Raw genomic sequence first — 25,382 nt, 5'->3', positions numbered from 1 at the left:
TGGAGTGCCCCCATAGACTTTGCTGTGTCTGTGTCCTTTTTCATCTTTTCCAACGCTTCGTCCACCTTTGGCCCAAAGAGAGTTTGTTGGTCAAAAGGGTGATTTAGTATGGACGCCTGGACCTCAGGTTTGAACCCTGAGATCCTGAGCCAGGCATGACGACGAAGCAGGACACTGGTATTTATGGCTCTAGAAGCAGTGTCGGCTGCATCGAGGGAACACTTAATGGAGGTGTTTGTGATTAGTTTACCCTCCTGTATCAGGTCATGAGCCTTGCGCTTGTGTTTTTCGGGAAGGTGCTGCATAAGAGCCTCAAGTTCGTCGTAGTGTGCTCTGTCATAGCGCGCAAGTAGCGCTTGTGTATTTGCAATGCGCCACATGTTTGCAGCTTGGGAGGCGGTGCGTTTGCCAGACGCGTCTAAAAGTTTTGATTCCTTGTCTGGCGGTGGGGCTTCTCCTGAGGACTGGGAGTTAGCCCGCTTTCTAGCTGTGGAGACAACTAGGGAATCTAAGGGAGCAGGGCCCTTAATGTATGCAGGGTCTGTGGGTGCCGCCTTGTACTTTTTTTCTATTCTAGGGTTCAGTACCCTGGCCCTGACAGGGTCTCTGAACACCTCTGCAGCATGCTTGGTGACACCTTTAATCATGGGCAAAATAGACGTGGATTTGTCCTGAATGTCAAATGTGTCCAGTAGGAAGTCGTCTTCCACTGGTTCGCTGTGCATGTCCACCCCATGGTAGTGTGCTGCTCTCTGCACTAAGTGATGAAACCCTAAGGAGTCCTCTGGAGGAGACGGCCTGGATGGGTATAGGTCATCCTGAGGTATATCAGGTATGTCAGGGTTGTGGTAGTCTTCCCATGGGTCTGGGGTCCCCGGTGGAGTGGGGTCCATTGGGGCGTCCGCCGGGTCATAATCCGGATCCCCGTCATCCGGATCTGGGGACGGGGTCGGGGAGTGATGAAATAAAGGTGGCGGAGACCTGGGACGGGGAGGGGGTGGAGGTGGAGGAGGAGGCAGAGGAGGAGGTAGTGGGGAGGGCACTCTGAGGGGAGAAGTAGCAGAGTCCTTCCGTTTGGGTGGTGGAGGAGGAGCCGGAGTGTCAAGGCGTCTTTTCTTGATAATTAAAGTCAATAGCCCAGTCTTTGGATCTTTAGACAGAGTCTTTTGCAAAGGGTCTGGTGTAAACAGAGCCAGTGGCGCCGAATCGTCCGCTGGCGCCGATGGTTTCGGAGCCGAGGGCTTCGATGGTTTCTGTGCGCCATGCTTTTTTGGAGCCTCCGGTTTTTTCGGCGTCGAAGGAGTTTTCGGCGCCGGAGCGTCGGTGCCGACAGATTTGTGTTTGTGTTTGGTCGGCACCAAGAGTCCAGGCTTCGGCACCGGTGTCTTCGGAGTCGAGCTGGGTATCACTTTCTTCGGTGCCGAATGGTGTTTTTCGGCACCAGGCGTCGGCTGGCTCGAGCCCGAGCTGCCGTGAGACTTCTGAGGCTTCGACACCGGGCCCGAAGGTGGGGTGATAGAAGCTGTGTGCTTGGTTTTGCCCAGGCCTGCCGGCGAGGGTGTAACCTGAGTCTCTTTGGTTTTGGGCGCGGGGGTGGGAGGGGGTACAGTACTCACGACCCGCTGCGCTGGTGTGATGTCCTCCACGTCGGAGTCGTCGGCCTCGGAAGCACTGACGACGTCATCCTCCTGCTGGGTGTGTAGTTGCCCCGAAGCTTCGGCGTCGTCTCCGAAGATGTCTGGTGGAGCCGCGGTCGAGGAGTGCGCCATGGTGCGTCGAGCTCTTCGATCCCGGATGGTCTTTTTTGATCGAAAAGACTTACAGGCGGGGCAGTCTCTGGCCTCGTGTTCTGGAGAGAGGCAAAGGTTACACACCTGATGGAGGTCGGTGTGGGGAAATTTAGACCCACATTTTGGGCACTTTTTGAACGGAGTCCTTTCCATCGGCCGGGACCGGAGTCGAGGAGGGCCCGAAGGCCGGTGCCGATGTACGGGATGGAGAAAAGTGCTGCTTCGAGAGATGAAGATATGATGAAGAAACTCGAAGAACGAGGATTTTCCGTCGAGGCTGGAACCGTAGAAGTTCGAAGCCGGAGCACGAAGTATCACATCCGAGCCCGATGGCGGAAAAAAACAATCTGAGGATGGAGCCGAAGCCCATGCGCAGTACGGACCGAAGGAGGAGTCACCGAACTCGTGACTTCCAAGGACTGTCCAAAGAACAAAAACAAACTGCAAACATCCGGGCCCAACACCAGATGGCGATCTATGCTAAGTGTACAATCTGCAGCTCATATGCCTCGAACACAATGTTTCGCATTTCCTGCCACACTGTACAAAGCCGAATGGAGTACTTGTGTTTCCACCTTTTGCGTCCCTGAAAGGGAGAAAGCCAGGAACAGCGGCATCTCCAAAGTGACAGCATGGATTTTGATGGGTGAAGACCTATGTAGGTGTGGATTCAATGGTTAAGATTATTTTGGAAGGCAGCATCCTGTGAAAGAAATGGTGTGGTAGTGCGCAATCCCTTTTTGCTGCCAAACGAGAGTCATTCTCCCAGTCACCCAATGTAAGGGAGGTGAGGATGTCTGCTTTGGTTCTATTACCAAGAATAATCAAGGTGCCTCTAGGAGAGAGTTGTTGCAAATATAAAAGGAACAAAAATTTTATACTTAAAGAGGTGGAAAGCATGAGTCAGTCAAATACATGTAAATCATTTATTGAGAACTTCATCTGTGTATATAGAAGTGAGAAAATAGGACTTGGGCAAGAGAGTATAGCCCTCCTGTGCCGACAAAGGCTTTTGTATGAATAAACTAATCTGTGTTGAAGATAGCAGGTGTTTGTAATTTGCTTTCGCTGTGGTCCTGTAGGTATGTGTTGTCTTAAGGTGGTCATTTAGCTTCTTGTATTTGTGGTGTGACGTTGTTTAATGTGCAAAGCTTACAGATTGTTGGTTAGGCAGAAAGTGAGGCCTTGGAATAATGCCACCTTCTGGAATGTGAGGTTTGTGATTTAGTTACTTAGCTGGTACTGGACTGTCTATAGGCATGGATAGTGTTGCTTGTATGGTCCCAAAAACGCAAGTTCCGCTGCTTGCACGTTTATTGGGATATTTCCCTCATAAGTTTCTAATAGAGAGACCCTACATTCTATCACATATGTAGTTTTTTGAGGTAACGCACTTTAAGGAGTTAGATCACTCAAAAAAAATCACTTTTCTTTTCCATTTGTTTTTCTGCTAATTAATATAGGTTTGCTTTTTATGAACACTGTCTTGACCTTACATTCATTAGAAAGTGGAGGAATATTTTCCCCTCACGTACAAATTAGATTGTGTCAGGATACCATGTCACATACTCATGCACTTGAATGTGTGTTAAATGTTTCCTCTAGCCCTTCATGCAGGTACCAAAGCTGGTGGGTATTACTGACTCCATCAGTGGCATGGAGGGACTGGCTAGAGTGTGCATGGGTTGAGTTTGAAGTGAATTAGGAACCTGCAACAGAGTGACTAGTTATGTGGCTGCACTGCTGGCTCTGTGTGAATGAGGAGAGACTGTTCTGGGCTTCAGGTCAGTCAAATCCAGATGTGCAAGCTGGCAAGCACATGTGATGTGAAGTGATGGGCTTCAGAATCCGCTCACCTTTGTTGCATGTGGAGTGTCCTACACTGGGACAGGCCTCCCCAGGAGAATCTAAAAGGAGACGCAAGGACTGGAGATGCCAAAAGCAGGCTGGCCCGTGCCACTGACAGGCAGCGTTACAGCGTTATAGCAGCCCTCCTGTTCCTAACTATGTTTGCTGCCTGCAACAAGGCTAGAGGTGAATAGGAGCCCTCTGGAGTCCAGATTCACCATGCATTTGGGAGTAAATGGGTGACACAAAGCAGGTCATTATCATAGTGACATCAACTTGGGTAGATGAAAAAGAGTACATGTGGTACAACATTCCATGTCTAGGAGGTGGGCACTGCGCAAGACCAAGTACACCAGGATGTCAAGCCACAATTTGCCAGCCAAGGACCTATGTATGTCTGAGTAATCGGTGTGCCCAAATCTGGGCAATGTAAGGTTAGTCCTCCACACGGACTCGCAGCATCACGTTACCTGCCCACGGGTTTACTGTCAATAGCCGCAATAAGAAAAGGCAAAACTACAGTATGAAACTCTACGTAAAAGAAAGTCATTATTATTACTGCGGTTGTCAAGGAAGGAAACTGTGTGTTTGCAGGCTGCGCTCTGAAAATCTGAAATTACATCCCAATTGATTACCTATACTTAGGAGAGATTTCCAAACTCACTATTTACTCAAACTAGTTCCTCATTTCCCGTGCTGTGTTAATACTTCCTGGGAAAGAACGACGACGTGCAGTGAAGATTTTTTCTAGTCTAGTAACTAACTCCCCTTTCTGAGTTCCCGAGGTCAAAATGGAGAACAATGTGGTAACAGATGATTTCCACTGATCTGAACTGCAAACCTCTGAATATTTTAGTTTTTCCACCACCAAAAGTTCTCTAGTTTTTATTCTGGCAAAATGTAAGCATAGAAAACAACCAAGTGTATGAGAAATTTGAACGCAACATGTAATCTCAATTTGGAAACAAACTCAAGTTTGAAAGTAAAAATGGAATACCAGTCCAATTGTATGGAGGACTATATTGTCTTAAATGCCCTGCTCAATCACTTAGCTGCTATTTAACAAACAAAAAAATCCATTTAGTATTTAATAAATTACACCGAACTGCTGCAAACCTTGGTGGTATTTGACCTTGCTTTATAAATCTGTATATAAATATGGGCACAATAAAAGAATGCAGCATTTTCCTTGCACCATAATGGTCCATTTAATGGTTTAGGCATGGCCTCTCAGATGCCCATAGAGAGGTTTGGGTCTCTTACAGCTTTCAAGGACTGTAGTCTTGAATGCAGCTTTATCAAATGCAAAAATATTAACAGATGTCTACATCCAAGGCCAACTTTGAGCTTGAAATCCACTCACTAGTAGTCACTGCTTCTTGGGGGGAAATAGATTTTTGAATGATTTCATGTTGGAAGGAATTGGTCTTTGACCTTTACCAGAGTACCCTAAAATGGACTGAGCCATGGAATGATTACCCTGCTGGAGTAGCACAGAATGTATTTATGGGACAAGTGCAGCAAGGGTTGACCTCTATAGGTAGAAGACAGCAGACCGTGAAACTTAAGATGACATCAAAGAACAATTAGGTGGGACTCATATGAACCTTTCTCTACAAGCACTGGAGGGGAGCTCAGTCACAATCACTTCTTACGGTATTCTTTGTGACAAAGTCGTCCTCACTCCTGAATAAAAACTCGGTGGTAAATTAGTGATCCACAGTGGAAGAAAGTTTTAATTGTTGGCATTACCCTTACTAACTGTGGCAATGCACACAAGTTAAAGTTCCACTTACCTGCTGCAGGAGTTTTTCAATTCAGAACACAGACCACAGTTTTCACCAAGTATTGAAGGCACACTGCTAGAAATAAACTGATTGCCAATATTCCAATAACCAATGAAGACCTTGTGAGGGGGAGCCAGCGGATTTTAAATCCACGATTACGACAGATTTCCCTACTCTTCTAAGGCAGTAGAAAAAAAAAAAATCGGCAAAGTAGCAGAAATGTATCCATTAAAGTAGCGGAGTTCTTTGGTTGAAGAAACATTTTACGTAAAATGTAACAAAACCTGTGACGTATACCAGCGTTTTTGACATAAAATCTGGGTAACAAAAAATGTACCTACATAAACAGTTTCACTAATAAGCTGGTAGACGGGTAGGGTATTTTCCTGCATATCTGCAGCACTTATCCTTCTTTAACGTGAAAGTCACTCACCCTCTCCATGATGGTCTTTCAGGGATTTACCTCTGCAGACATGTTGGCAAACCCAGCACTCTAGATCAGGTGACATATCTGCTGCTGTTCCTGGTGGAATTACCACTGCACCAAGGCAAACCCAATGGCAGGGTGAGAGGTTGCTGTCGGTGGGATACCTACCACCTGCCATACGCCAGATACACCTGATATGCCGCCGGTGGCGAATCCTTTGCTTTCAGGGAGGATTCTCAAATACTGCCCTACCCTGAATCAGGTCTTATATTTTTCAAGTCACAGACAGAGCAAGCTGAAAACTCTAAATGGAAAGCTTGCCAAAACCTCTTATGGACAAAGATAAATAGGATTCCCAAACCCGGCAACCAATCTCTACAGAGAAACCCTATGCAGGGGATCAACAACATTATTACTCTCATGTTGGCAAAAATACACCACCTCCCTTAGTCGTCCCACATAAGCATCTAGCTGATCTGTTCCATATTTCATTACCTAGTATTTCAAAGTCAAAAATCATACCCCTATATTTGTGAGTATTGTCTCAGAGCGTTCCAAATGTGAAAAGGACGCAATGAAGCCTGCGTTGAGTGTTCAGTATCTATAGGAACCTCCTCTATACAGAAATCAAGCTCTTAACCCATGTAGCAATTTTAGGAGAAGGAATCTTTACCCAGTACATTGCCGCCATATTGCTTGGCTAATAAAAGGGCCAAAACCGTCACACAGTCTCACAGATATCGGGGCCTTCTTAACACAACCCAGAAGAGCAGTCAGTGGAGATGGTTCAAGTTTGTGTTCCGTCATTATGAATAGTTTGGCAAATATGTTCCTCCAGAACGCTCCAATTCCCAGACCTTAATGGGGTAAAAGTATAGTCTGCCACATATGGCAGCTGATCAAATACATGCAATGTGCCTAGCGTGTAAACATTATGCTGAATCAATTTAAAATGAACAAGTCTCTGCTTAATTGTCAAGGGCCCATCTCGCATCTGGATATAACAAAAGGCTATTTGAACAGCTTTCAGTTCTGGCCCAAAGACCGCACTCCATATCCGCCTGGTAACAATATATCAAGAGTGCGCATTCTTGAGCAGGTAGATAAATATCTGCAAAGGGGGGGGCTCAGTTAAGAACTGTGGTAAACGAGCCCATAATATAATTCCAAGCCTGTGGTACAGGAAGACATCTGAGTGGCGCATCACCCCTGAACTGTTCCAGGTTACCAAAGGTACCATTTAAAAAAAAAAAAAGGTCTCCCAAGCAAGTTACCCCCACACCAGCATGCTGTCATTTTCCTTTTAACTCCTTAATAAGGGGGACGTAGAAGTTGTCATGGATGGATACGCAGAGAGGGTAGGTACGTGGCAACCCCAGTCTACCAGCTATGAATCACCACACATGGCTTGAACATTTCAGTGAGTCCACTTGCCCAAGTACCAGGTCAGCCAGAAGCAGCACCTCCATCAGCATCAAGCAGGGCGAGGGCTTCCCCTTCACATTGCAAAATGCAGCAAATTGTGGGAGCCAAGGAGCCTGCCAAAAGTGTACGAACTGCACATGCGCTGCATAAAAACAAAGTTCCAGGTCAAAGCTTCAAAGCCTCCCGCCTCATACGGAATGGTGTGAACCTCCCATTTTACTCTGGGTTGCTTGTATACCCACGCCAGCCTAACCATAAGGTGCTCAGATTATCAAAAATACCCTAAGTGGGGGGAAATGGGAATATTAGAGGTATAGGAAGCTAGGAAGGATACACTTTTTCATAATACCTACAGGAAAAGTAGGAGAGTGCTCCAATAGCCAACCTGTCCAGTCAGCACCTGCTCTGTTGTTCACTCTAAACACCACCAGGGGGTCACGGTTAACTTTACTGCCCAAATACAGACCATGCCCTCTGTTGACCGAAAGGAGAAATGCAGCAGTTGGAGAATTGTAATTTCAATCAGCAGGAAAACAAAGGGATTTATCCCAATTGATCCTAAGGCCCAATAACCCACCAAAGAGAGATTATCCTTAGGATCAAGTAAAAATAGCAGAATATCATAAATCCATGTTTGGAATTGTAGTTCTCTTACCCATAAACCGAATAACTTTATGCACATGATGCTCCTCTACAGTACAGACAAAACATACAGAAACGGGGAAAAGGGGCATGCCTAATGTGTGCCACAAGTAATATGGAATGTTTCAAATAAGGCCCTATTAATTTGTACTCTACTAATAGGGCCCAGGTACAGAAGGAATATCCAGGACAGCATAGCTCCCCACCCTTTACTCCCATCATCCTCAGCATGGTCTTCAAAACCCCCACTCTACCAAATAAAAGGCTTTTTGTGCATCTAAGAAGGTTGCAGCACCCCGAACCTCAGGTTGGAGCTTGTCTACCGGCACAAAGAATGTATGGAGATTGATTAATCTCTGGTAGATTAACCATGTACAACCAATCAATCACGCACTACTCACCCGCGAGGGTCTCAAGGTGCTCGGGAGGGCTGCTACTGTTCGAACAGCACCCCGAACCTCAGGTTGGAGCTTGTCTACCGGCACAAAGAATGTATGGAGATTGATTAATCTCTGGTAGATTAACCATGTACAATCAATCAATCACGCACTACTCACCCGCGAGGGTCTCAAGGTGCTCGGGGGGGCTGCTACTGTTCGAACAGCCAGGTCTTGAGAAGTCTCCTGAAGGTCAGCAGGTCCTGGGTCTGTCGCAGGTAGATGGGGAGGGTGTTCCAAGTCTTGGCGGCGAGGTGGGAGAAAGATCTGCCGCCGGTGGTTGTTCAGTGGATGTGTGGAACGGTGGCGAGGGCAAGGTCAGCGGATCGCAGCTGGCGGTAGGGAGTGTAGATGGTGAGATGTTTGTTGAGGTATGTTGGTCCGGCGTCATGGAGTGCTTTGTGGGCGTGGGTGAGGAGCTTGAAGGTGATCCTCTTGTTGACGGGGAGCTAGTGCAGGTCTCTCAGGTGGGCAATGATGTGGCAGGGGATGTCGAGGACGAGGCGTGCAGAGGCGTTCTGTATGCGCTGAAGTATTTTCTGGTGTTTGGCCGTGGTTCCCGTGTAGAGGGCATTGCCGTAGTCCAGCCTGCTGGTGACAAGGGCTTGGGTAACCGTCCTTCTGATTCCGGTGGGGATCCATCTGTAGATCTTGCGAAGCATGCGGAGGGTGTTGAAGCATGAGGGGGAGACGGCGTTGACTTGCTGGGTCATTGACAGTGATGAGTCCAGGATGAACCTCAGGTTGCGTGCGTGGTTGATTGGTGTTGGGGCAGCTCCCAGTGAGGCTGGCCACCAGGAGTCGTCCCAGGCGGAGGGGGCGGAGCTGAGGATGAGGACCTCGGTCTTGTCCGAGTTCAGTTTCAGGTGACTGTTCTTCATCCATTCGGCGACTGCCTTCATTCTTTCGTGGAAGTTGGTTTTGGCAGTGGCGGGGTCCTTGGTTAGGGAAGAGGATCAGCTGGGTGTGGTCGGTGTATGAAACGATGTTGAGGTCGTGCGATCGGACGATGTTGGCGAGCGGTGTCATGTAGAGGTTGAAAAGGGTCGGGCTGAGGGATGATCCTTGGGGTACGTGGCAGGTGATCTTGGTGGCTTTGGATCGGAATGGAGGGAGGCGGACTCTCTGGGTTCGGTCGGTGAGGAAGGAGGTGATCCAGTCCACGGCTTTGTCGCGGATCCCTGCGTTGTGGAGGCGTGTGCGTAGGGTGTAGTGGCAGATGGTGTCGAAGGCGGCTGAGAGGTCTAGGAGGATGAGGGCCGCTGTTTCGCAGTTGTCCAGCAGGGTCCTGATGTCGTCGGTGGCGGCAATGAGGGCGGTTTCGGTTCTGTGGTTGCTGCGGAATCCGGATTGGGACGAGTCCGGGGTGTTGTTCTCTTCGAGGAAGTGGGTCAGTTGTCTGTTGACTGTCTTCTCTATAACTTTCGCCGGGAACGGGAACAGGGAGATGGGCCGGAAGTTCTTGAGGTCCTTTGGGTCCGCCTTGGGTTTCTTGAGTAGGGTGTTGATCTCGGCGTGTTTCCAGCTCTCCGGGAAGGTGGCGGTCTCGAAGGAGCGGTTGAAGATCTTCCGGAGTTGGGATGCGATGATGGAGCTTGCTTTGTTGAAGATGTGGTGAGGGCAAGGGTCTGATGGTGAGCCGGGGTGGATGGTTTCCATGATTTTGATGGTGTCTTCGTAGTTGACGTGGTTCCAGGAGAGCAGGTGTGACTGGGGGGCGGTGAGTCTGAGGTGTCGGGGGCTGTTGGGAGGGACTGAGTGTTGAAGCTTTCGTAGATGTCTATGAACTTGCAGTGGAAGAAGGTGGCAAGAGAGTCGCAGAGGTCTTGTGACGGCGGGATGTCGTTCGAGCTGGAGCTGGGGTTGGTGAGTTCCTTCACGATGTTGAAGAGCTCCTTGCTGTTGTGTGCGTTGTTGTCGATGCGTTCTTTGAAGGAGGTCCTTTTGGCGGTTCAAATGAGTTGGTGGTGCCTGCGGCTGGCGTTCTATCACTGTGAGAGGCTGCATTAATATCTCTCTGTCACTGTTCTCAAGCTAAGGGTGAGTTTAACGAGATAATCGGTCAATCCTATTTTAGAGAAGGACATTTGGGAGGTGTATCAATCCTCGGATTCCACGAAACGGGATGGTATGGCAGTGAAATCCTATATCTGGCAATTATTTGAGGTTTCTATAACTATCAAGTCTCCAGCGGCCTATACTGCCAGCATCATGTTGTCCAATGTCCTCACATGGCGTTCTGCCTTCTCATAACTCCTAGCCACAGCATATTTGCCCAGAAACTTAACTCCCCGGTCCACCCCTTCCTGAATATCTCCCATCTTAGTGGACATTGTCCCAAGAGCATTGTGATCGATGGTCGATTCAGAAGTACGCTCCACCTCATGAATCTGCCTAGTCTGTACAGCCTATTCTGGATGGACTTAAAAATGGCAGCCTGTTTGGGGCTGCAGATCTCTCAGATGTTGCAAATGACCCCTGCCATCACCCTAGCTGTGTCATATGAAGACCAAACGGAGGAGTTTGAGAGTATTCACAAAGTGTCCTAAGAAGCCATGCAGTTCTGCTTCCCTTCTGGTGCTTGACTGTCTCTGCCTCACAAACCCAGTTACTTAAAATGTACTACAGCACAACTTCACGTCATCTAATTTGTTAGCAGCAACAACATAAGACTAAAAGAGGACATAAAGAAAGGGACACTGTGATGCACTTCAGGGGCAAGCAGTGTGTCAAGCGGCCTTACTTTTTTCTAACCTGATACACAGGATCCACCCCTACCACTCGTTTGTGGAGTCCCCTCTTGAGTTGATGATGGGCAAGAGCAGAATGAAGAAACTGGCTTCTGCTAATTTGAACAGTTTCCTTAACTTGCATCAAATGTTTGCAAAAAATCTACTTTTAAGGTTAAAAGAAATATATCTAAAAATTGAATCAAGAATTCTTTTGTCTTGCACTGTGAACCTAGATTCATCGATATGAAGACATTTCACAGGCACAAACTAATATTCTCCATAATCCCTGAGAAAGCAACAAGTCAATATCATCATCCGCAATTAACTATCTTACTCTCCCCAGCTTTATCCCTCCTTTCATCTCTTAAAGTTATCTTCATGGTGTGAGGGTATCACCTGTATGTTAAATCTGAAGCGTTCCCTGCCCTCATTGCTTAGAAAGGTCTATACAAAACCCTCATAGAAATACAAAATTTAATAAAAAACAGATGATGGTTTCATTTACCTGCTCTACTCGATGCCTCGTCTGAAGGAAGGGGTCATATCTGGCGCGTATCGCTCTCATTGAAGTTGGCTAGGAGAACAAAGACATGTAAAAAACAGATTTATGTTAGTGTGAGCATATCTGTTAAAATAGTTGAAAAGAACAGTGAACGCGATAAAGGGTTAAAAAATATGGAATTCATTCCTGTTTGGTCTCTCTCAAAGCTCTGCTTCCCATCACCCACTACAGACCCTTGTGGGTCGCTTGCTAATGCTTTCTACAGGTGGATACCACACCATCAATGTACAATCGCAACACAACCAATCAGTGTGTGCTTGATGGGCGCACTTTGTGTCATCAAAAACAGACCACATGCTGAAGGTGAACATAGTTTTCACCTAAATCACCACCTACTGCAAGACTCTTTCGGCACGTGGTTGGTGCCATCACATGGGAAAGCGATCACACTGTAAATTTTTTTTATTTTTTTTTTAAACAATTTATCGTGTCAAAGATTATACATAGGTGGACATGACGGACCTTCATCATCTTCATCATATGAACAATATTGTACACTAAGACACCTTTGATACCAGCGTACAATTTTATCCCATTGATCCATGAACATAACAAATGTAACCTGTTGTTCCACATTAACATTACAGTCACTTGTGAGGTCTTCCCCTGGCCATGTTGACGGGTCTATCTCTAGATTGTACCTTGGTTGTAAATCTAAGTTCAAGTAAAATTGTTCCAAAGGCAGTGTCTAGTGAGCTGGGTAAAAAGCAACACATTTATCATCTGTTAATAGTCCCATGAAAGGTTCCAGGTGTGGCTATGCATTCAATAGATACACACCATCAACAACGGACAGTTTGCTTCTTCCAGCTGATTTAACTTGCCAAACTCATGAACAATACAGATGGCATCAGCTAAGTGGTTCCAGCCCCCAGTTAGTGAAAGGAGTAGCGCCTCAAATTTTACCAACTCTGTGCGCACACATAACAATATGTCCTAGTAAAGAGCCCTATAAAGAAAAAACTATTGTGTATTTGAGGGCTTCAAACTATAAACACAAAATATGTTGCACAATTACCAGTAAGCACAAGTTTTTGAATTGTCAAGAGATGCAAGAGTGAGCGATGTGTACGTGCAGGGTGAGCAGTGTGAGAGCAGGGTGTCTCACCAGTATAAGTGCAGGGTGTCCACATGGTAAACAGTGTGGGTGGAGGGCAAGTGGTGTGAAGTGTGAGCTGCGAGAGTGCAGGGTGAGCAGAGTGAGTGTAGAGAGAGCGGTTTGAGTGAGTGCCAGATGACTAGTGTGTAATTGCAGAGAGAGGGAAGTAAGAGGTGTCAGAGTGCAGAATGAGAGCTGCGCTTGTTTGAGTACAGGGTGCGTGGCATGCCTGTGTGTGCACTGCAGAAGCAGTGTTTGTGCAAGTGCAGGGTGAGAGTTGTGCCCGTGAATGCAGTAGTGTGCAGGTCCAGCCTGTAGAATGTGTGAGCTGGGCTCCCACCCAGGGCACCGACCTCCAGAGGGGCACAGGTGCTCCCTGCAGTATTCTCCTCATAACTTAGGCTGCAAATAAAATAATTTTTCACAGTTTATCTGATGGCACCCTTGCCTGTTTTTTGTTTGTTTTTCTTTTCATGGCACTCCTTGATCTTACCCCTCACTCGCCTTCCTCTTAATCCTCCCACATTTTCAATACATAGACAAACAAAGAGGATGAGTTTAAGGAGTAACCAAATTTGTTTTCACCCAGGGCACTGACAGAGGACTGGCGGTGTTTCTGTAGGAGTACTACATGAGAGTTGTGCCTTTTTAAGTGCTGAGTCCATTTGAATGTAAGATGACTGGTTTACCCCTTTTAAGTGCAGGTTGAATGGTATACCTTTGTGAATGTATGGTGAGTCTATATAAGTGCAGGATGAGAGGTGTGCTACATGAATGTATGGCAAGAGACTTGACTCGCCCCTGTACTGACAAAGAATGGTTTACTATACTAGAAAGCCCAGTTCACGTCCCACGAAACACCTGGTCACTTATCCAGTTCTACATTATCCACATACCCCTGACAAGATTAACCACTGTTTCCATCATGTGGATGCCACCTGTCCTGCTGTAATCCAATAGAAGCAGACTTATTACACATGCTATGGGCCTGTCCGACCCTACAGCAGTACTGGCAGGGAGTCACCAAACATCGATCCTCCTGCACGGGACGCCCCTGCTCAACTCCCGGGAGGTATGTCTCCTGGGCCTCCACCAAAGGGACAAAAAAACACAGGGCTACCTCCCGCATCACAGACCTGGGTTTACTATTGGTCAACCGACTAAATACCAGGAAATGGAAATCGCCTCTGCCCCTGGCACTCACGCCATTGGTTCCATCAACCATCACAAAGGCGCAGGCGGAGAGCGTGGCACTGCACAGGGAGGACACCAGGGCCTACGCAATTACCCCATAGCTACCAACTGTGATGCCATATTGATCGATTTTAAAACTGCTTCATAAGCCAACGACGCCACGGACCACCCATAGAACCGGACGCAACTGGACCAGATGCACACCCTCGGTCAGTGCACAGCCCACTGCACCACTCAGCCCTCGACCAGACCACAAACCCTGCTTAATTAAGTTGCTGTCATGCACAGTAGCTTGTAACTGGATTGCAAGGTAGAGCATACATGCCACATAAGTTCAGTTTAAAATAGTTAACGCCCCGCCCCTCCATTCCTTCTTTCCTCGATAAAGTACGGTTTGAGTGTAAACTCTGCGATATATGAAGCACCCAGACTTATGCTTATTCGCTATTTGTATTTTCTCGCAGTTTTGTATAGCGCAAACTCGACAAACTCGACCCGAATGTATCAGAGCGCTTTACATGAGGACCAGTAGCATCACAGACACATTCATGTTTGTTAGGCACGGGGAGATTAAGTGATTTGCCCAGAATCACAGGATGTTGAGCGTTCCTGCTAGGGTGACCAACCGTCCGTAAACTTCACGAACCGTCAGTTATTTTAGTATGATGTCTGTAATTTTAGGAATTTCAGGAACGTATGCTGTTCGCCTGCGAGAGGCCCCATGAGTTTAAAAGTTTTCACTCGGGGCCTCTCGCACTTCTCTTTTAAACTATGGAGGCTGCCAGCAGCAGCCCCTCCAAGACCTCTCAAAGACCGTGGACTGGCCATTTGTCATTCTGAGACTGCAGCTGATTATCACATACAGAATGACAATGGGCCCTATTGTAGTGACAGCATGTGGTGTGCCTTCTTCTGCATCAGACTAGGGCAAGGCATTCTGCTTTTGTCTTGGAGCCATGCTGGAGAAAATAAAAATAAAATAACTGTGGGAGGCAGAGCAATCACTTGTGCAAGGCCTCTAACTATAGGTCATTTACCACATTGTCAAGGTGGATATGTGTGAAGGGTAGAAGTGATAAACACTTTAAAAATAGTATACAGTTCAGTTTCTGATGCCCCTGAATATATTATCCCTTAATAAATATAAGGCGCAAGGTAAAAGAATTCAGAGTAAACATGAATACAATGGGTTATTCAGCGAAGTGCTTCTTAATGTCATTGGACTGGAACAGCATTTTCACTGTACATTTAAAAGTAAGATTTAAACCTACAAATACAAAAATACTATTTAATGTGGATTGTTACATTAGCACAAATCTTGATTACAGAAAGCTTTGCAAAGCTGTACGCACAATGAAAAACTGTGGTGTACGATTGTCTCAACCTAATAAAAACTTTTTTAGACTTGTACTTATTTTGGTTGTCTATTTACTTATATTCTATTGTGCGACCTCCTCTGATGCGTCTGTAAAACTTATTTTTCGTCCCAAATTTTTGTCCTGAATTTTGACCTTCTGTCCTAAATTTTTGTCCTGAATTTTGACCCTTTGTACTGAATTTGCACCCATGTCAGTTGGTCACCTTAGTTCCTGCCGAGGCTCGAATCCGGTTCCCCAGCTTCGAGGTTTTTTTTACCAAGTACGAGAACTTCTGAGAAGCAATGTTATAGCACTCACAAGCTATATAACAGTCAGGCGTGTTACTGATAGTGTGACCTGTAACGAGTCTCCGCAAATTACAATGCACTGTACATCATAATAAAAAAATATTCCAAAAATTGCAATGAAACAGATTCAAACCAGAACATGAATGTAAGGCGAGCAGTGTAATTTGTGAGTACAGGGTGCGGCATAGCACTTTATTTGAGCCGGTGGTTGCTGGTACTTTACTTTAAGGAACCAGAACACTTTATATTTGTCCCGCTGGGTAGTCGCAATTATCAAAGATTACATGTGTCGCCAAATACAGTTCTTTAGTTCCACTAGCAGCTAGCTGACATGAGAACCTTGTGACAGCTTGTGGCAGGGATATGAAATGCAGCTTAGTAATTAAACAAGTAACGTGTTTGCATTCGTTAACCATTAAGCATTCGTAGGAGCCCCATTTATTGCGACTGTAAGAGTAATTTGTGCCTGATTGTATTGTCTAGAAGTCAGCTGCAAATGTGGAGGTCACAAAATAAGGAGGCTCCTATGAATAAACAGCCGCGTCACGGGACCAGTCGTGGAAGTGGACCATGCAAGAGATGGGAACGAGTGATGGCCTCCAGAGAAAAAAGCCTGGCCAGCTGCACTATTTTAAATATTTAGCATTAGTGCTGCACATGAGAGCCATTTCACTTGAACCTGTGCACAGACAGTGTAACACACTATCGCAGTTGTTCCACTAGAATCCTGATCCCGTGGCGCCCTTCTTGTCCTTGTCTTATATATTTAGGGTACTGGACCACGGATTCCCTTGTCGAGGGGACTCCATGGTGCATCGCTTGCACATGCCCATCTTTGCAGCATGAAGACAGTTTTAAAGTTCTCATTTTGCACCATGTAGGAAATCTTCCCTTTCTGCAGGGTCAACAAGGATTTTTTTCTTTTTACAGGGCTCTGCGTTTTGCTGGCTGTAGAACTCTGTACGTTACCCCCTGCTAATCAGTGATAACGGGTCTGTGCTCCCCTTTTCAAAATGGTGAAATTGACATTCCCCTAATCCACTGAACATACCTATAAGTCCCCAGTATACGGTACAGAGTGTACCCAGGGCCTGTAAGTTAAATGCCACTTGTAGACTGCAGCACCCATTGTGTCATCCACTACAGTGACCATTGTGTCATCCACTACAGTGACAGTGCAAACGTAACTGCAAGCCTACCATATGTAGCACGGCTGGTTCTCTTGTACCTAGGGCAAAAAGCGGACACCAAGAGTCATAAGGCTGACCTCCTGTTAAAAAAAAATCTCAACTGCAATGTCAATGCTCCAAAGGTTCACTGAGGACTTTCTTGAAGACCCTCATCCACGTATTCAACCTCACCGCAGTATGTTATCTCCGCTGGGGTAATGTGTGGATAGCATTATCATGGGGTCTCTTTCTCGATTGTCCCGTTCGACACGTGAAAAACCATCCTCCTTCATGGAGGTGAACTGCCCATATGAAGACAGTGCTTACATGTGAGTGTCACTGTAGCGGACATCCAGATGTGAACTAGAGTCACTCCTATGGGCTGTGTTGTGAGTTTATCAGCTTTGGAGTCACTCTTGCTGTGACAGACTGATTTCCAAAGGAAAAGAGGGCAGAGGAGTGGAAGATTCAAAAGAAGCAGACTCCCCCAACATAAAACTCCAAAGACTCGGATCCTAAATCACATTTGGGATCTGGAAATAGACTCATAAGAAGGGGAGTTTGAGACCCTGAAAATTGACATCTGCCAAGCTACCAGAAGGGCTGTGTGAGGAGGGTAAGCTCTGCAAGACTTCTGTCTGTGACCGGGACTGGGGCCCAAGGTCTGCCAGTCTTCCTGCCGGGTGAGGGGACATTACTCGGGGAATTCAAGATCACCTGCCCTGGAACACCAGTGCCAGCCTACTTGTCAAGAGCAGTGTGCCCTGTGAGGAAGAGGAGAGCGTTGGAGGTGAGAAGTGAGCATGCCGTGGGCGCACCTGTGTATTATCACCCAGGCAAGGGACCCAAGACAGGATCGTAGCAGACAAAGCCCACCAGGAGAGGAGCCAGACACCTTACAGCTGGAGCCGCAGAGAGCCTCCAGTCGCTTTGGGAAAGAGACCACGAGTGAGACACATGGCAGTGGCTAAATGCAGCCACATGGGCCACATGCGACCGACTCATCTGAAGTCAGCTACAGCGGCTGCTAGCGCCCATGGGCTAGGCACACTCAGGAAATCCAGATGCTCCACGTCTGCCGGAGCGGATAAGAATGATTTTGAACCGGTCGGCCACAGGGGAAACTTACTGCTAGATAGCATGGAAGAGCTGGAACAATACTAACTTTAGAGTCAAAGTGGACTCTTGAGACTCAGACTGTTAGTGGGGCTTACCCTGGATGTAACCAATAGTAAATGGGGAATAACCACTATAGCTAATAGAAGGAGGAAGTGGGGCAGGAATTCACAAAAGAAACACCAGAGCCCCAACCTCAAGGGGGTCTGTGTAATTGTTTGTGAATGTCGTATTTTTCCTTTGTGCGGTACGCGGTAAATACTACTCTTATTTCATAAAAGTGAATATTTGGCTAGATAATGATTCACTGCGGCAACTGCGTAATTTTTAGTTGTGAGCCTGTGTTCACAATTCTGGCTCCCCTCCCCCCACCCAGGGGGAGCCTTGAACTGCTCGACAATTCTACTATTGAGAATCAAGTGGAGATGGGGACTTGTCCCCATTACTCCATAGTAAGTTGGGCCCTAGGGGATCAGGAGTAAAAGGCCTCAATTCCCATGGTTGAGCCAAGTAATACCTGCTTGCTCCGTGGCCCTCTGAAAAGGGTTCTGACAGACTATATCTACATCTGCCACATCTGTGTTGGTGGGAGGCCACCTTGCTGCTGCCATCATCATTATTCATGATGTGTAACATTTGTACATGGTTCTAGTATGTGCCAAAAATATCACCACCAGCCTGAAAATATTCATCCTTAGGCAAGGGTCTGGAACTGAATTTTTTTCTGGACTAGGCCTCCTCTACTAATCTCTGTCCCTGCCTCCCTGAGCTCATGACAATGGCTTTTGGGATGGCTTCAAAGCCGTCGTCATGGAGATGCTTGGACACTGATGTGGCACTGATTGGGCCGATACATTGTTAGAAGAGGACATCGTGGGTTGACTGGCACCGAAGAGAGAACTCATCTGCAGTAATAGCCATGGAATCCTGCAGGATCCATGGGGCTCAAGTGTGCACCAGAGGGAACTGGGGCACTACAAAAGAGCTGCAATAGCTTGGGTAAACGCTACTACCTGCAAGGGGGAAGCACCAGAAACATCTGGTATACCGAGGAAAGGTCGGCACCAGAGGAGGAGCAAGTGTTAGTGCTGAAGCGGGTTCCCATGCAGAGGTGACTTCAACCAACACGGTCTCAGGTCAGGGGAAGACTTGGCTAATTGAGGTGAGGAGCGATGCAGAGATCTACCTCTGAAATTAGAACAGTGTTGGGGTGTGGGTTCATCTCCCCTACGCCGCTTCTTATGTTTCCTCATTTCATTTTTTTTTTTTTATTATTTTTTTTTTTTTTACACCTTTATTGAAGGAAAAACACAGTTACAGCCTTACTTAAGATGCACGTACACACATACAATGGGGGTGAACAATATAGACCATTTCAAATACATTTAAAGCAGGTTTATCCAAAGTTCTTAAAGAGGAAGAAAAAAAAAAAAAGAAAAAAAAGCGGGGGATTTAACTATTACTATTTAAATCATTAGCCCAATCACTAAGTGGTTTCCAAATCTTTGAACCCTTAATCCTCCCTCTTTTCCCCTTTTGGGCGTAAAGGACATTCTCCAAATGAAATAAATGTAACAAACGCATTTTCCATTGCCCGAATGTTGGAGGTTGTGGATCAAGCCACGAAGAGGCAATACATAGTCTAAGTATAGACATTGAAATAAACAAAAACTCCTTACAGTTGTCCTCTGGTACTGATACCCCCAATAACATAAGTTGGGGAGATAACAGTATCCTCCTATTAAGAACATATTGCAGAAAAGAAGCAATCTCCAATCTAAGTTTATCGAGCTCCGGGCATGTGGAAAAGATATGCACCAAATCTGCGCCCAAAGTTTGACATCTAAAGCAGTGAATACCCTCCGACCCACCCCACTTAATGATTTTAGCAGGAGAGATATAGAGATCAAAAAATGTTTTAAAGCACTGTGCACGTAGATTAGCTGTAGTCAATACGGTATTAGCTAATACAATAGCATTTTCCAGGCAGGAGTCGGTAACCTCAAGTCTTTCCTGCCATTTGTTGGATTGCTTTTCGATATCGTCAGGTACCCCGTCCATAAGTATCTCATAGAGCCTCGAGATTGTAGGAGGGTCATGGGCGGTGATAATATCTAGCAGCGGGATAGCAGTAAGCCCCATGGTACCTCCAATTTTCTTAGTAATGAAATCCCTTACTTGTAGAAACTTAAAAAAATCACTATTAGTAAGATTAAATCTTTTTTTAAGTACATCAAATGTGGCTAGCTGATCTCCATCCAGCAGGTCTGCTATATTATGGACTCCGGCCTGTAACCACCGGTCAAAATATCCATCCAGCAATATTTCGGGGACCTGACTATTGTCAAAAAATGGGGTGTATCGACTAAACCTGCCCATGCCTAGTTTATTTCTAACCCTGGTCCAGATTTGATATGCGGTGACCAGAATCTTGAATCGAGTTCTTTTGTAATAGCTGGGCTCATACATTTTTAAGAAACATCCCCGTACTCCCGGGCCCATTAACATCTCATATATGGTAGGCAGAGTATTAGGTAGCATAGTCCTATTATCAAGGGGTCGAAACAGGGGCCAGTAATATTTAAGTGACGCAGCCAGATAATATAATCTAAAATTTGGTAATCCGAGTCCACCTCTTTCAATTGGAAGGGCTAAAAAACGATTTGCGCGACGCGTTTTTCTATATGACCAGATAAATCTTGCTATCTCACGCTCGATCAGCTGAAACCACCTATTGTGTATTTCTAAGGGTATTGTGCGAAAGATATATAGTAATTTCGGTAAAACTACCATTTTGACCAGGTTGCATCTTCCGATAATACATAGTTTCAAATTGTCCCATCGACCCATATCCTTCTTAATTTTATGTAATATAGGGGTTATATTTACCTCGACTATCTCCTCAATTTTAGCCCTGACACGTATTCCAAGATATACCGCCTCCTCCACTATTCTATCATCTATAGAAGTCATATATTTATTGACTAAGATCTGGGTTTTGTCCCTATTAAGCCTATAGCCAGAAATTTGACCGAACTTCTCTGCCAACATTTCAACTTCAGGCAGTGCAGAGGACAAGTCCGACGTGACAACGGCGACGTCGTCAGCATATGCCAAGATTTTAATGTCCATATGGTTTAATCTGAAAGGGGAAATATACTCTGAGGCCTCTAGGGCCCTGAGAAATGGATCCATATACAGCGCATATAACGAGGGGGAAGATGGACATCCTTGTCTTGTCCCTCGTTCTATGGGAAACGTTTCAGAGGGGACTCCCATAATCTGTACCTGCGCTGATGGTTTATAGTACAGAACCTGCATTGCCCTGATGAAGCCTTCTCCAAAATTATTCGCTTGAAGGCATTTCCATAAATAGCTCCAAGATCGAATGCCTTTTCGGCGTCTAGGAAAGCCACGGCTACTGGGAGTTTTAAGACATCAGAGGCATCAAGCACTGTAATAAGTCTTCTTATGTGATCCTCTGTCCCCCTTCCATGTATGAATCCGTGCTGCCACCAGGAAACCAATCGCGGCATGACTTTGTTGAGGCGGGAAGCAAGAATCTTAGAATATAGCTTAGCGTCGCTGTTTAGAAGTGTTATAGGTCTATAGGAACCCATGTTTAGCGGGTCCTTGTCTTTTTTTAAAAATACAACAATATTTGCCGATCCCCATGAGGGCGGTGGAACGTCTCCCCTCTTTATGGAATTAAAGAGGTCAAGAAGCTCCGCTCCCAGCTCCTTAGAAAAGGTTTTATAAAATTCCAAGGGTATAGCATCAGTGCCGGTAGCCTTAGATGATGGTAGATCAGATAATGCCTCCTGGAGTTCTTGATCTGTAAACTCCACATCGAGGAGGCACGCCTCCTCATCTGCCAGTTTAACTCTAGGTAAGAGCAGAGGATCCCAGCCCTCACTTGGGACCGCTTCCGCAGCATACAGAGCTCTATAAAAGTCTTTAAAAGAATTTCTAATCTCACCCTCATCAATAATCAGAGCGCCGTTCATATTTTTTATTTGGCTTATATGGCGGGCAGAAATTTGTTGTCTAGTCCTAACCGCGAGCAGTCGCCCAACAGATTCGCTATATTCATAGCATTCCTGCTGTTTAACCAAATATAGACCGGCCGACTTGCTTAAATAGATATCATTTAAGGTTGATTTGGTCACCAAAATTGAATCCAAGACTTCAGTTGTTTCGCTTTTGCCTCTTATTTTTGTTATGAGATCAGACTCAAGTTGAGAAAGTTTCTGATAATAACCCTTCACCTGGTCCATATATCTCTTCCTTCTATCTGCTCCATAGCTAATAGTCTCCCCACGTATCCAGGCCTTAAATGTGTCCCAGACCATACCTAAAGGTGCCGTGCCCTTATTAATACTAAAAAATCCATCCATCCTACTTCTCATATAGTTCTTATAATCTTGATCTAAGAGGATAGCCCTTTCAAATGACCATTTTTTATATTTGTTTTCCATACAGTTAACGGGAAATTCGAAAATCAATGGGTTGTGGTCAGATAAGACCCTCGGAAGTAGTTCAATTTTTGCGGCCTTAACAAGTGATGGTGATACCAAAAAGTAGTCCAGTCTGGCACATTTTTGATGCGGGGATGAATAATAGGTGAACCCTGGATCCTTACCCCTTAATTTAGGCCAAACATCAATAAGCCCCATGTCTGTTATTAAATCTTTTAGTGCCCTGCGCACTTGTGGTTTACGATCACTGGTTCCGGTGTTACCTACAGTTTCAGCCCCGTTGATATTTAGATCACCACACAATATATACGGCTCTGGCCAGGACGGGAGCTCACTGGATAGGTATCTCAATACTGAGGGATCATCTAATACCGAAGAGTAGACCGAACCCAGTGTGAAGCAGCCAGACCCAACCTTGATGACCATGAGTATCCATCTGCCCAATTTATCCACACTTTTGCGGTCACACATCAGACTATTATTTCTTGATAGCACGGCAACTCCTTTTGTCCTACAGTCCTGAGTAGTATATGCTAGTCTCTTAAATCCCATGGTGTCTAACAGGTTACAATCTTTATTAGATATGTGGGTCTCTTGTAGACATAATAGATCTGCACCAAAAAGTTTAAAATCTTCTTGTGCCCTTCTTCTTTTATTCTTATCATTGAGGCCACATATATTAATAGTAGCTATACGGAGATAGGGGCTAGCCATAGTTACATATTATTGCTTCCATCAGTTCGTATAAGAGCATACTGATCTAAATCTAGTTCTTTGATCAGGACCTAAGGTATTTAGTGACTTATCATAGAGATCAACAATAAACCTGCTGAGTTCAAAATTCAAATAGCGATCTAAGAAAAAGGCCTTGCACACATCTGGCTGTACTAAGCTTGCAAAACATGTTAAACTTCCATCATTTGAACCAAACAAAAAGTTGTGTTTTTCCCCCCCTCCCCCCCCAGCTCTCCCTCCCCCCCCAGACCGCCCTGAGTGAACCCCCCCCCCCCCCCCGACCCCACCCCCATCCCCTTAAATGCAGCAAAAGGACCAGAAGGTCCCTAGTAATGTGGAGCAGGAGAGGCTCCCCTATAAGGATCACAAAAAAAAAAAAAAAGGAAAAAAAAAGAGAAGGAAGATCGATATCCACCAACACCAACTTAACACAAACTTAACAGTAGCCTAGCACATATTAGTTGTCCCAAGTGAGAAAAAAAAAATGCAAAAAAAAATGCAAAAAGGATTAGGGAAAAACAGAATAGTGATATTCACAGCATTGCTTATTAGCCAGAGGGCACATATCTCACGACCTCACAGAGCACAGCGGCTAATTATAGTGTATTTAGGAATTCTTTGGCCAAGAATTCTGATGAGAAAAACAGTTGCTTTCCTTGATGCAATATTTTTTAGTTTTGACGGATTAAGCAAAAAGAATACACATCCCAGGAATTCCCACGGCTTCACAACGACTAATTATAATGTATTTAGGAATTCTTTGGCCAAGATTTCTGAAAAGAAAAACAGTTGCTTTCCTTGATGCAATATTTTTAGTTTTGCCGGATTAAGCAAAAATACTTGCACACCTTTCGCCTGAAACAAAGGCATTAGTGAGCGAAGCTGCCACCTTCGCTCAACTGTAGCCTGACAAAAATCTGGCCTAACAAAAAATTCTTGACCCTTTCCCCTTCTCTTCCGATTAGGTCTGGCTACATTATAGACTGCTTCACGGGCCAAAAAGTTATTAAAGGAAATCAGTATGGCACGGGGTGGCACATTGTCTTGATTTGACTGCTGTCGCACTTTAAAAGGGAAACGATGGGCCCTTTGTATTTCAGAGTTCCAATCCCAGCTCTTTAGATCCGGAAAAGCCTCAGTAAATAGTTCTACCACAAACTGACGCACATCTGATGTTTCAAGGCCTTCCGGTATACCAAGAATGCGAAGGTTATTCCTTCTCATTCGATTTTCTAAGTCAGTGAGCTTCCAGGTGACATCCTCCCTCTGACTTTTCAGACTCTCGGTGGCCCCTCTATGTGCACTCAGCTCATCCTCGAGTTTTGAGACCCGTTCCTCCACCTCGCATGTCCTGGCTGCGATATCAGCACACGTTTTAGCGACTCTTTTAATTGAGTTCTGTAGTTTGCGGCAGGCGCTCTGGGCCCTTGCGCTCTCTGCCCTGGTCTCTAATCTGTGCGCCATGATAAGCTGGTAGATAGAGTCAAGAGTGACTTCCTTAGGAGCCTCCTGTTCCGCACCAGGCCCCAAGGTAGCACCCCCTTGTTCAGTAGTTAAATCAGCAGCACTGCTAGTGAATGAATAATCCCAAGCTAAAGGCTCTTGTATATTATTAGCCAAAGGGTCCCCCAGATACCCGTGTACCTTAGCTTTCCTGATTGTGTCTGGCTCATTGGTTGTCATCTCCTCCGGCTGATTTTCATCCTCGAATGAAGAAATACTTTCGCTGTCCTCGTCAAGTAGTTTTTTACTCTGACTGCCGTCTTCAGATGATGTTGAGGGATCAGACATGGAGTAGAATTTATCACCCATTTCAGACTCCTTTACAGATTCAGACCCAGTAGTTGCAGAAAGGGTGGTACCAGCTTGACTAATTATGCCACAAATATCGCTATGGACATGTCTCTCAGGTGTAGACCCAGAGTTAGGCAGCAGAACTACAGGACCCAGAATGCCTCTGCCACTCTCAGCACCACTCTGTCCTGGATCGCAGCTCGCGGCCCCCTCAGACAGAGATAGAATCGGTCCGGAGTTGACAACCGGCACCGGAGACACATTCCCCGCTGCCGGAGCAGAGGCAGAAAACTCATATGCGTTCGTAGGCTTACTTTCGTCTTTCGCGCGCTGCGGTTTGGATGCACATCTTGCTTTGCATATTGTTTTGCTCGGACTGACTTTGGTGTCGGCTCCTTCTGATTACTGATTACCGGAGCTTTCTTAGTAACTTTTACCGGGCTGTTGGTGCCGCCCGCTGTCTGACGAGGCTTGGTGACCT

General features: G+C 45.9%; 1 protein-coding gene across 1 annotated transcript in view; it reads right to left on the bottom strand.

Moving 5' to 3' along the window:
- Positions 1–25,382, bottom strand: part of ELP3 (elongator acetyltransferase complex subunit 3) — a 797,912-nt gene that overhangs the window by 667,482 nt on the left and 105,048 nt on the right. The window contains exon 6 of the mRNA XM_085613064.1: positions 11,594–11,662. Within this exon, the coding sequence (XP_085469190.1) occupies positions 11,594–11,662 (69 nt within the window). The remainder of the gene's footprint in view (positions 1–11,593; positions 11,663–25,382) is intronic.

This window comes from Triturus cristatus, chromosome 6 (assembly GCF_964204655.1).
Source record: "Triturus cristatus chromosome 6, aTriCri1.1, whole genome shotgun sequence".
Lineage (NCBI taxonomy): Eukaryota > Metazoa > Chordata > Amphibia > Caudata > Salamandridae > Triturus > Triturus cristatus.
This window is presented reverse-complemented; position numbering and strand designations above follow the sequence as displayed.